Source organism: Caretta caretta, chromosome 2 (assembly GCF_965140235.1).
Source record: "Caretta caretta isolate rCarCar2 chromosome 2, rCarCar1.hap1, whole genome shotgun sequence".
NCBI lineage: Eukaryota > Metazoa > Chordata > Testudines > Cheloniidae > Caretta > Caretta caretta.
The window spans coordinates 100,677,659-100,690,484 of record NC_134207.1 but is presented as its reverse complement, the minus strand read 5'-3'; the positions used below and the strand labels follow the sequence as shown (position 1 = coordinate 100,690,484).

At 41.5% G+C, this 12,826-nt stretch overlaps 2 protein-coding genes across 2 annotated transcripts in view; both read right to left on the bottom strand.

The window, feature by feature from the left end:
- Positions 1-207: 207 nt before the first annotated feature.
- Positions 208-12,826, bottom strand: part of C2H18orf63 (chromosome 2 C18orf63 homolog) — a 37,074-nt gene continuing 24,455 nt past the window's right edge. Inside the window, exons 11-12 of the mRNA XM_075125336.1 lie at positions 11,636-12,760; positions 208-284 (exon numbers count right to left, since the gene is read on the bottom strand). Of these exons, the coding sequence (XP_074981437.1) occupies positions 225-284; positions 11,636-12,760 (1,185 nt within the window). The 3' untranslated portion in view covers positions 208-224. The remainder of the gene's footprint in view (positions 285-11,635; positions 12,761-12,826) is intronic.
- LOC142071057 (myb/SANT-like DNA-binding domain-containing protein 7) lies at positions 6,757-8,909 on the bottom strand. Its single transcript, XM_075125337.1, has 2 exons — positions 7,983-8,909; positions 6,757-7,395 (listed from the first exon to the last, which is right to left on the bottom strand). Exons 1-2 carry the CDS (start codon positions 8,564-8,566, stop codon positions 7,338-7,340), a joined length of 642 nt encoding a protein of 213 aa, XP_074981438.1. The 5' UTR covers positions 8,567-8,909; the 3' UTR covers positions 6,757-7,337.

The window sequence follows — 12,826 nt, the reverse complement described above, 5'->3', positions numbered from 1 at the left end:
TTCATGGGCCGCCATACAATTTCTATTCCCCGATGTGGCCCTCAGGCCAAAAAGTCTGCCCACCCCTGATGTAAGGCAATCTCTGTACAGACAGTTTATAGAGTAATTGTGATCCTTAAGAATCGGAGATGACAGAGTATTATTTTTATTAAAGAGAAGAATCTTTCAAGTTTGTAACACAGAAATACCTGATTTTTCTTTCCATGCTCCTCTACATCCACATTCTAGATAGCAGGCTTACTTGTTTTGGATTTCTTTGACTTTGAATAACCTCCTCCTTCTTCCTGTTAACAAGTAATAAAGCAAGTTAAATGAATGCACTCAGTGCTGAGTAACACTAAGCCAACAGCTAAACTAACAAATGTCATTTCTGCAAATAAGAAATTTTGATTGAACAGTACAGGAATTAGAAAATAAGCATACATTTCATAGATCAATTAAGCAATGTTCAAAATGTGGGGATAATGTATAGTATGTAACGGAAGATTAAATTAAAACCCAAACTGCTGAAAATATCCTTTTAAATGTTGGATCAAAAGTAATGGCCAAGCATTCCAAGAGCAACTAGTGACTTTTGAGTGCCCAATTTCAGATACCTTAAAGGGGCCTAATTTTCAGAGGATGGGTGCTTAGATTAAAAGTGATTTCCCAGGGATACACATGTTGGCCTGGATTGAGGGCATATTAAGTGCACTCAGCCACTATGAATTAATGAAATAGAACACCACATAGTTAAGGGTTAATTTGGAGACAGGCTTTCAGAAGCAAGGTCATAACTGCTGGCAGTTTTGCTACTCAGAATGGGAGGGAGGAAGAAAAAGTAAATAACCAAGAATGAAAGAAGATATATGGACGGACAACCTGGAGTCTAGATGCCTCAGCTATTAAAAGTTTATTGAAAGTTAGGAAAAGTGATGATCTAGTAAGGGTCATTATGACCTCTGTTTTGTAGAAGTTAGTTACAAAAAGTTTAGATCAGTGGTTCTTAACCTTTACTGCAGCCTGCATCCTTTTGGTTCTCAAAATATGTTCTTGCACCTCTTAACAAAAATCATTGAAGTAGGTCAGTTCTTTAAACCTAGATATATTTTTTGTTTGTATATTACAGTAGTTGCTAAAAATGTATAATGTAATAAATACATAGGTTTGATTAAACAAAGTAGTTGTACTTACGTGCCTGTGCTTAATTTGTGTTTTCAATGATTTACCTTCTAAAAAAATCTGGCATGTCTTGCACCCCCAGAAAGGGCATCTCGCACCACACAGGGGGTGCGTGCACCCCAGGTTAAGAGCCACTTGTTTAGATAATAGAGTGTACTTGGGAGCAGTCCTCTGGAGCTATCCTGAGACAGACATTTTTCCTGACATGTTTACTCCCAGCAGGGAGGCGTTTGCCCAGCACTGACTTGTCATTGATTATTCAATAACATCTCAGAATATAGGTAAATATCTGAGATGTTCTAAACTTATTGCTTATGTCTGTGAGTGCTTAAATCTCATAAACTGCTTAGATAAGAGCACGCTTACTTGCATTTAATCCTTGATCAGACAGAATCACTGTGTTTCTACTGATGCTGCCTGAAGTGAAATAGTTATGTTACCAGTGTTGGGGGTTCTGAAAACCCTGGGTAACACACAGTCGGACCAGTGGTTAATATACTTATTAATTATCTGGAAAAAATGAAAAATTATAAGGGGGTAATATGTGCAGATGTCGCAAAATTATTTAGAATAGTCAAGACCTGAGAACACTATGATGAACTCCACAGGGACCCAACAAAACTAAGTGAATGAGCAGCAAGATGGAAGATGACACTTACTGTTGACAAATGTAAATTAAAAGGAATAATTTGAACTACTCATGCACATTTCTAGGTTCTGAAATAACTATAAATGCTCAAGAAAAAGACACGATTATTTATGTGCCATGGTGGCGTGAAAAGGTAAAGGCATTGCAACCTCTACAGGGTTAACGGGGCTGCAACCAGTGGAGTATGAAAGGTGGCTGGGGGAAAAGCTGAGTCAAAGGGGAGCTAAGAAGAAGGGTGCACCTTTTCTCCTGGCTATCTAAAGTGGCGGAAAGCATTTGGGGAATTATTGTCCAGTGCTTTTAAGTCCATTTATTTTTTGTGTTAATTATAAAAGAGTCCTAAAAGGACTGCGGTTTGGACCTTATTTCTGTTCCCTGGCTGGTGAAACTGCCCACCAGTCTGCAAGTACTCATAATGCAAACTACCAGTTAAAACATAAAAAGAAGGGAATGGAAAATACTACTGAAAATATTTACCACAATATAAATGGATAGTATTCCCTCACATTTAACACTTTTTCCCTTTGGGTTATCAGATATTAAAAAAAGATGTAGTAGAAATAGAGGTTCAGAGATAGGCAGGAATATGGTTAAAAGTTATGGAAAGACTTCCATTAGAAGAGAGAAAAGATTAGGACTGTTTTATTCAGAGAGGAGACAAATAAAAGGGGATATAAGGTACATAAAATTATGAATGGTATCTAGCAGTTATTTGCGTGCTCCTATTGATTCTTTCTGATACTACAAGAGTAAGTGGATTAAAACTGAAACTGAAAGACAGTAAATTAAAACCAGTAAAGGGAAATACTTTATGTTTTACACAAATCATACCTAGCCTATAGAATTTATTGCCACAGGATATTACTGAATCCAAGAGTTCAATAGGATTAAAAATGATGAAACATTTATGTAACTAATGAGAGCATCCGTAGTTACATTAAAATAAATTATACAAATAATAAAGGATCAAATTTTGTATTGCAGGGCATAAGCCACCTACTAACAGCTTGGGGCAGGAAGAAAAAACTGTCCCGATTGGCCATTTCAGGAATTCTTGCACCTTCCAATTGAAAATTAGCTACTAGTCACCGTTGAAGATGGAATATTGGACAAAATATACCAGTGATCTAATGTAATAAAGCATTTACTATATACCTAGTTAGTGCTGTGTGGATACTTATGCAGTGCTAACATGATCAATGAAGCTGATACCTATGCACCTCAATTTAAATGTCTCAATACTTTGGATCAAGGAGATGGTGGTAATCTGTAACACACCTGAATTATCCACAAACAGAAATGACTGTATGGAACCAAAAAATTAATCAATAAATCAATCTCCACTGTAATTACATGTACTGGTTTTTAAAATAGACAAAGTCCACATTTTCTGCAATAGTTTTTTTAAATTATGATTAAGCAGAGTAAAATACATATGCAGAAAAGTATGCTCTAAATTGGCATACACTTCAGCAAATAGGAAAAGCTTTCATGCAGTCAAAAGAATCTCATTTATAGGACCATTATAAAGTGGATTAATAAATCCCAGAATTAAGTGGTATGATACTGTGAGCGTCTTTCCTAACAAGATTTTTTAATGTGGAATCGGAAAAGTTATTTTCATATACCCTAAAATAAAATATTTACATTAAATATTATTAACCTTCTTAGTGTTACTACATATTTAATTTCTGAAGGAGTATGTTTTCAAAATTTTAAAAGTTGGCCAAAAAATTCTGAAAAGACAGGAATGAAATAGAAGTTTTACTTTTTCCAGGCCATAAGGGATTTCTTGTATTCCCGGTTTTGCTTTAACTGGTCAATATTCTAAAATCAAAAAGTACATATTGTCTTTTTCATCACTAAGTGTCTGGATGTTAGTGAGTTTTTTACCTGCCTTCTTTTGCCACAACTTTTCTTTGAAGTTGTTTTCAAATGGGTCTCCATCTTTGAGTAAATCTGTTTTGAGGCCACTGCTTCACAATGCAAGGGATCATTCACTGTCAACATCTTAAAATATAAAAGTTGATATACCCTTATTATCTAAAACTCCAGTACTATTGTAATGGTTATCATGACAGGACTTCTGATTGACTTTTTTTTTGGCCACTGAATCTCACCATTACAATCCACCCTGACCTGTAACTTCTAACAATACTAACACCAATGTGAATTATACAGATAAATTATCACTCACTGTCCAAAGAATAGACCACTGTCAATATGTACCCTTTCTTACTGATGTACATTCTCACTCTAGCAGCTAACCTGTGTCTGTGAGGCATTAATAGCCCAGTGCTTCATATTTCTAGGGTATGTCTACACTACGGAATAAGGTCGAATTTATAGAAGTCGGTTTTTTAGAAATCGGTTTTATATATTCGAGTGTGTGTGTCCCCACAGAAAATGCTCTAAGTGCATTAACTCGGCGGAGTGCTTCCACAGTACCGAGGCTAGAGTTGACTTCCGGAGCATTGCACTGTGGATAGCTATCCAACAGTTCCCGCAGTCTCCGCTGCCCATTGGAATTCTGGGTTGAGATCCCAATGCCTGATGGGGCTAAAACATTGTCGCGGGTGGTTCTGGGTACATATCGTCAGGCCCCCCTCCCTCCCTCCGTGAAAGCAAGGACAGACAATCGTTTCGCGCCTTTTTTCCTGAGTTACCTGTGCAGATGCCATACCACGGCAAGCATGGAGCCCGCTCAGGTAACCGTCACCCTGTTTCCTGGATGCTGGCAGACGCAGTACGGCATTGCTACACAGTAGCAGCTACCCCTTGTCTTGTGGCAGCAGACGGTACAGTACGACTGGTAGCCGTCATCGTCATGTCCGAGGTGCTCCTGGCCACGTCGGCTGGGAGCGCCTGGACAGACATGGGCGCAGGGACTAAATTTGGAGTGACTTGACCAGGTCATTCTCTTTAGTCCTGCAGTCAGTCCTATTGAACCGTCTTATGGTGAGCAGGCAGGCGATACAGATTGCTAGCAGTCGTACTGTACCATCTTCTGCCGGGCAGGCAAGAGATGAGGATGGCTAGCAGTCGTACTGTACCATCTTCTGCCGAGCAGCCATGAGATGTGGATGGCATGCAGTCCTTCTGCACCGTCTGCTGCCAGCCAAAGATGTAAAAGATAGATGGAGTGGATCAAAACAAGAAATAGATCAGATTTGTTCTGTATTCATTTGCTTCCCCCCTCCCCGTCTAGGGGACTCATTCTTCTAGGTCACACTGCAGTCACTCACAGAGAAGGTGCAGCGAGGTAAATCTAGCCATGTATCAATCAGAGGCCAGGCTAATCTCCTTGTTCCAATAAGAACAATAACTTAGGTGCACCATTTCTTATTGGAACCCTCCGTGAAGTCCTGCCTGAAATAGTCCTTGATGTAAAGACACCCCCTTTTTTGATTTTAGCTCCCTGAAGCCAACCCTGTAAGTCGTGTCATCAGTCGCCCCTCCCTCCGTCAGAGCAACGGAAGACAATCATTCCGCGCCTTTTTTCTGTGCGGATGCCATACCAAGGCAAGCATGGAGGCCGCTCAGCTCACTTTGGCAATTAGGAGCACATTAAACACCACACGCATTATCTAGCAATATATGCAACACCAGAACCTGGCAAAGCCATACCGGGCGAGGAGGCGACGTCAGCGCGGTCACGTGAGTGATCAGGACATGGACACAGATTTCTCTGAAAGCATGGGCCCTGCCAAGGCATGCATCATGGTGCTAATGGGGCAGGTTCATGCTGTGGAACGCCGATTCTGGGCTCGGGAAACAAGCACAGACTGGTGGGACCGCACAGTGTTGCAGGTCTGGGACGATTCCCAGTGGCTGCGAAACTTTCGCATGCGTAAGGGGACTTTCATGGAACTTTGTGACTTGCTTTCCCCTGCCCTGAGGCGCATGAATACCAAGATGAGAGCAGCCCTCACAGTTGAGAAGTGAGTGGCGATAGCCCTGTGGAAGCTTGCAAGGCCAGACAGCTACCGGTCAGTTGGGAATCAATTTGGAGTGGGCAAATCTACTGTGGGGGCTGCTGTGATGCAAGTAGCCCACGCAATCAAAGATCTGCTGATATCAAGGGTAGTGACCCTGGGAAATGTGCAGGTCATAGTGTATGGCTTTGCTGCAATGGGATTCCCTAACTGTGGTGGGGCCATAGACGGAACCCATATCCCTATCTTGGCACCGGAGCACCAAGCCGCCGAGTACATAAACCGCAAGGAGTACTTTTCGATAGTGCTGCAAGCTCTGGTGGATCACAAGGGACGTTTCACCAACATCAATGTGGGATGGCCGGTAAAGGTACATGACGCTCACATCTTCAGGAACTCTGGTCTGTTTCAAAAGCTGCAGGAAGGGACTTTATTCCCACACCAGAAAATAACTGTTGGGGATGTTGAAATGCCTATATGTATCCTTGGGGACCCAGCCTACCCCTTAATGCCATGGAGCCGTACACAGGCAGCCTGGACAGTAGTCAGGAGCTGTTCAACTACAGGCTGAGCAAGTGCAGAATGGTGGTAGAATGTGCATTTGGACGTTTAAAGGCGCGCTGGCGCAGTTTACTGACTCGCTTAGACCTCAGCGAAACCAATATTCCCACTGTTATTACTGCTTGCTGTGTGCTCCACAATATCTGTGAAAGTAAGGGGGAGACGTTTATGGCGGGGTGGGAGGTTGAGGCAAATCGCCTGGCTGCTGGTTACGCGCAGCCAGACACCAGGGCGGTTAGAAGGAGGGCGCGGTATGCATCAGAGAAGCTTTGAAAACCAGTTTCATGACTGGCCAGGCTACGGTGTGAAAGTTCTGTTTGTTTCTCCTTGATGAAACCCCCCGCCCCTTGGTTCACTCTACTTCCCTGTAAGCTAATCACCCGCCCCTCCTCCCTTCAATCACCGCTTGCAGAGGCAATAAAGTCATTGTTGCTTCACATTCATGCATTCTTTATTCATTCATCACACAAATAGGGGGATGACTACCAAGGTAGCCCAGGAGGGGTGGTGGAGGAGGGAAGGAAAATGCCACACAGCACTTTAAGCACAGCACTTTAAAATTTACAAATTTAAAATTTATTGAATGACAGCCTCCTTTTTTTTGGGCAATCCTCTGTGGTGGAGTGGCTGGTGGGCCAGAGGCCCCCCCACCGTTGTCTTGGGCGTCTGGGTGTGGAGGCTATGGAACTTGGGGAGGAGGACGGTTGGTTACACAGGGGCTGTAGTGGCAGTCTGTGCTCCAGCTGCCTTTGCTGCAGCTCAACCATATACTGGAGCATACTGGTTTGGTCCTCCAGCAGCCTCAGCATTGAATCCTGCCTCCTCTCATCACGTTGCCGCCACATTTGAGCTTCAGCCCTGTCTTCAGCAGCCACTTACTCTCTTCAGCCTGCCACCTCTCCTCCCGGTCATTTTGTGCTTTCCTGCACTCTGACATTATTTGCCTCCACGCATTCGTCTGTGCTCTGTCAGTGTGGGAGGACAGCATGAGCTCGGAGAACATTTCATTGCGAGTGCGTTTTTTTTCCTTTCTAAGCTTCACTAGCCTCTGGGAAGGAGAAGATCCTGTGATCATTGAAACACATGCAGCTGGTGGAGAAAAAAAAAGGGACAGCGGTATTTAAAAAGACACATTTTATAAAACAGTGGCTACACTCTTTCAGGGTAAACCTTGCTGTTAACATTACATACATAGCACATGTGCTTTCGTTACAAGGTCGCATTTTGCCTCCCCTCACCGCGTGGCTACCCCCTCAACCTTCCCCCCTCCCTGTGGCTAACAGCGGGGAACATTTCTGTTTAGCCACAGGCAAACAGCCCAGCAGGAATGGGCTCCTCTGAGTGTCCCCTGAAGAAAAGCACTCTATTTCAACCAGGTGACCATGAATTATATCTCACTCTCCTGAGATAACACAGAGAGATAAAGAACGGATGTTGTTTGAATGCCAGCAAACATACACTGCAATGCTTTGTTCTACAATGATTCCCGAGTATGTGTTACTGGCCTGGAGTGGTAAGGTGTCCTACCATGAAGGACGCAATAAGGCTGCCCTCCCCAGAAACCTTTTGCAAAGGCTTTGGGAGTACATCTAGGAGAACCGCGAATGCCAGGGCAAAGTAATCCTTTCACATGCTTGCTTTTAAACCATGTATAGTATTTTAAAAGGTACACTCACCAGAAGTCCCTTCTCCGCCTGCTGGGTCCAGGAGGCAGCCTTGGGTGGGTTCGGGGGGGTACTGGCTCCAGGTCTAGGGTGAGAAACAGTTCCTGTCTGTCGGGAAAACCGGTTTCTCCGCTTGCTTGCTGTGAGCTATCTACAACCTCATCATCATCATCTTCTTCTTCGTCCCCAAAACCTGCTTCCGTATTGCCTCCATCTCCATTGAAGGAGTCAAACAACACGGCTGGGGTAGTGGTGGCTGAACCCCCTAAAATGGCATGCAGCTCATCATAGAAGCGGCATGTTTGGGGCTCTGACCCGGAGCGGCCGTTCGCCTCTCTGGTTTTCTGGTAGGCTTGCCTCAGCTCCTTCAGTTTCACGCGGCACTGCTTCGGGTCCCTGTTATGGCCTCTGTCCTTCATGCCCTGGGAGATTTTGACAAAGGTTTTGGCATTTCGAAAACTGGAACGGAGTTCTGATAGCATGGATTCCTCTCCCCAAACAGCGATCAGATCCCGTACCTCCCGTTCGGTCCATGCTGGAGCTCTTTTGCGATTCTGGGACTCCATCATGGTCACCTGTGCTGATGAGCTCTGCATGGTCACCTGCAGCTTGCCATGCTGGCCAAACAGGAGATGAGATTCAAAAGTTCGTGGTTCTTTTCCTGTCTACCTGGCCAGTGCATCTGAGTTGAGAGTGCTGTCCAGAACGGTCACAATGGAGCACTCTGGGATAGCTCCCGGAGGCCAATACCGTTGAATTGTGTCCACAGTACCCCAAATTCGAGCCGGCAAGACCGATTTAAGCGCTAATCCACTTGTCAGGGGTGGAGTAAGGAAATCGATTTTAAGAGCCCTTTAAGTCGAAATAAAGGGCTTCATCGTGTGGACGGGTGCAGGTTTACATCGATTTAATGCTGCTAAATTCGACCTAAAGTCCTAGTGTAGACCAGGGCCTAGAGACTTTTGTTTTTAAAAGACAGAAGACATAAATTAAGGACTGTGCTCACAGGACATATGCAAGAGCCCTTCTCTGCCCAACCCCCTTCATCATCCCCCCTGTCCCCACATAACAAACCAACTAACCCCAACAATAATAAAGTCAGGCTGAGAAAGAATTACCGTCTACCAAATTCATATTTATAGATTAAGAAAATCATAGGAAGGAAAATACCACCCTGTGTCCTACTCCTGGGAGTTTTTAGGATAAAACATCTTTTTATTCTCTTATGGTGAAGAGCATTCTTAAATAGCAGCAATAAAAGGTTCTATATCTTGTAAAGACAGTGTAACAGAATGTATGGATAATTTTCTTAAAGTTAAAAGCCTTTGTAGATACAAATTAAAAGCAAAATTAGGAGATTCAAAGCACAACTTACGTTCTTGAACGTCTTAAAAAACTTGGTGCTAAATTCATCACTGTTATTGCACTGAACTCAGTTTACCACTTCTTGTTTTATTAAAACTTAAGAGGAAGTATCATACTCTATTTAAATTATTTTTAGTGTGCCATTCAGCACAAAGTTCAAATGCTGTTAACAACTTGCATTTTTACTTGGGCTGTCAAGCGATTAAAAAAATTAATCGTGATTAATTGCACTGTTAAACGATAATAAAAACATTTATTTAAACATTTTGGATGTTTTCTACATTTTCAAATATTTTGATTTCAATTACAACACAGAATACAAAGTGTACACTGCTCACTTTGTAATCAAAAATACATATGAATATTTGCACTGTAAAAAACAAAAGAGTATTTTTAAATTCACCTAATGCAAGTACAGTATTGCATTCATCATGAAAGTTGAACTTACAAATGTAGTATAATCTACAAAAAAATAACTGCATTCAAAAATAAAACAATGTAGATCTTTAGAGCCTAGAAAGTCCACTCAGTCTTACTTCTTGTACAGCCAATAGCTCAGACAAACAAGTTGGTTTACATTTGCGGGAGATAATGCTGTCCACTTCTTGTTTACAATGTCATTTGAAAGTGAGAACAGGCGTTCATATGGCACTGTTATGGCTGGCATCGCGAGATATTTACATGCCAGATATGCTAAAGATTCATATGTCCCTTCATGCTTAAACCACCATTCTACATGTGTCCACGCTGATGACAGGTTCCGCTAGATAATGATCCAAAGCCATGTGGACCGATGCATGTTCATTTTCATCATGAGTCAGATGTCACCAGCAGAAAGTTGATTTTCCTTTTCGGTGGTTCGGGTTCTGTAGTTTCCAGGTCAGAGTGTTGCGCTTTTAAGACTTCTGAAAGCATGTTCCACACTTCGTCGCCCTCAGATTTTGGAAGGCACTTCAGATTCTTAAACCTTGGGTCGAGTGCTATAGCTATCTTTAAGAAATTTCACATTGGTACCTTCTTTGCTTTTTGTCAAATCTGCAGAGAAAGTGTTCTTAAAATGGACAACATGTGCTGGGTCATCATCTGAGACTGCTATAACATGAAATATATGGCAGAATGCAGGTAAAACAGCGGGAAACGAACTCCTTTAAGGAGAATTGTGTCATAAATTTAATTAATGCATTTTTTTTTAAACCAGCGTAGTCAGCGAAGAAGGATTTCTTCTGGAATAGTGGCAGAAGGATGAAGAGGTATATGAATGTTTAGCATATCTGGCATGTAAATACCTTAAATGTAAACAAACTTGTTTGTCTTAGCGATTGGCTGAACAAGAAGTAGGACTGAATGGACTTGTAGGCTCTGAAGTATTACATTGTTCTGTTTTTGAATGCAGTTATGTATCAAAAAAATCTACATGTGTAAACTACATTTTCACGATAAAGAGATTGCACTACAGTACTTGTAAGAGGTGAATTGAAAAATACTATTTCTTTTGTTTATCATTTTTACAGTGCAAATATTTGTAATCAAAATAATAATATAAAGTGAGCACTGTACAATTTGTATTCTGTGTTGCAATTGAAATCAATATCTTAGAAAATGTAGAAAGGCATCCAAAAATATTTAATACATTTCAATTGGTATTGTATAACAGTGTGATTAAAACTGCAATTGATCGTGATTAATTTTTTTGAGTTAATCTCATGAGTTAACTGCGATTAATGGACAACCCTAATTTCTACTAACTTGTAATCTAAATAGCTATTATACATGCAAAGGTTTTCAATGAATGTGTTGTAACAACTGAACCTGCTAAAGTTTCAAGCTTGTGTAAAAGCATTGGGCTTACATATTTTGTAGTCTACAGCTACTAGGTGATACGATCACATACTTGAGCTGGTCTGATATATCATCCAATAGCTGGTTGTGGTACACAACTTTGTGTGAAGACAGACTGACACACAGAAAATGGAAGCATATTCTTGTTTATAAATTTTGTTAGTCCCATTAAATAAAACTCTGGAACGAAATTTAAAGGAATTACCCTTCCTTTCAGAAAGTCACAATTACAAGGGCATACAGCTCAGATGATAAAACAAATCAGTCTTTTACTGTAACAGGAGGCAATGGTTAAAGACTTTAATACAAATTACCGCAAATATTAGAAACATACTATCTGGAAGAACTAAGATACAGCATCAAATGCAATGAATAGTCTAATTACCTCAGCGAGTGCACGTACGCACACACACACAGAATTGGTGAGAACTAGTATAGGTGAAACCAATTATTTACTGTACCTGCTCACAGTTGACTTGTGAATGGTGATTGGTTGTCTTGGCGATATACTCCTTTGGTGGTATTAATGATTGTTGATGTTCTCTTTTGGCTCTGTGCACTGTACTGTTTAAAACCAATCTGAGAATATTTAACCCGGCTCCTTCAGTTGGGCTTTTTGTTTGATGCTGTGATACGCTGGTGTTTGCAATTTCTTTGTCTGACTCAGAAATCTGTATCTGTACCTTCTTTGAACTGTGACTTTCCCCAAGTATTTTTGTGGTGTTTTGATTTGATAACTTTCCCCCCTTTTTTGTAGTAGAACTGAGTAGTGCAGGTTTTTTCAAACCTAGATTAGCATTTGATGTCTGAAGCACTGATTTGTCACTAGCAGATAATGAAGAAGAATTTAGCTTTTCAGGTTTGCCTTTACTTGAATTCCTACCTGAAGATGGGCTATTAGAAAAAGCCGAATTTGTCAGCTGCTTACCAGTTTCTTTTTTCTGGTCACATATAGGTCCAGCATTTTTTACACTTGCTTTCCCAGTCATTCTCTGAGCATCAGTGCCATTAGTAGGATTTTTGAATGACACAGTTTGGACAGGTTTGTATACCTGATTTACACTGAGGTTGCATACAGTCAATTTAGACACAGTGACATCTCTAACTACTTTTGGAGAATGCCGTAAAACACTCACTTTTTTCTTTCCTTCATTGGCTCTTGTGGCCTTTACATCCATTTGCAACAACTTTCCTTTGAAAATAGGTATAATTCTAGTGGCATTGTTCTTTTGAGAATCCACACATGAATTCTCAGACATTCTTAAGGATTCAGTTGAGTGAACTGGTACCCCTGATGCTCCTGGAGTCTGCTGCTGCTGTCTACTATGCACTGTTTTCTTCATGGCCTCAGCAACAGCATTCTCTGGACATGGAATGAGATTTGAGAGAGTACATTGTTTCGGCTGATTGATCAAAAGCTCCATCTTGTGGCTCATGCCTGAACTGCATTGTGAAGACCTCTGCTGCAAAGTCTCTCCTCTTGGAGGTGCCTGAGTCAGAGATACCTTCCATATAGGTTTGCTGGTCAGATTTGCAGGCTTGGCATTTACTCCCTGAAACACACAGCTGTTGCCAAACTGATTCAACTGAATGAAGAGAGTTAGTTTACAATGCTACAATAACTTAGCCTGTATACAACATACACTGTACAC

Bases quoted from the DNA above. Each gene is read 5' to 3' on its own strand.
- LOC142071057 (XM_075125337.1), bottom strand. From the start codon at position 8,566: ATGCAGAGCTCATCAGCACAGGTGACCATGATGGAGTCCCAGAATCGC. The intron at 7,396-7,982 runs GTGAGTGTACCT...TTTCTCCACCAG, and splicing joins AGGCGGAGAAGGGACTTCTG to CTGCATGTGTTTCAATGATC.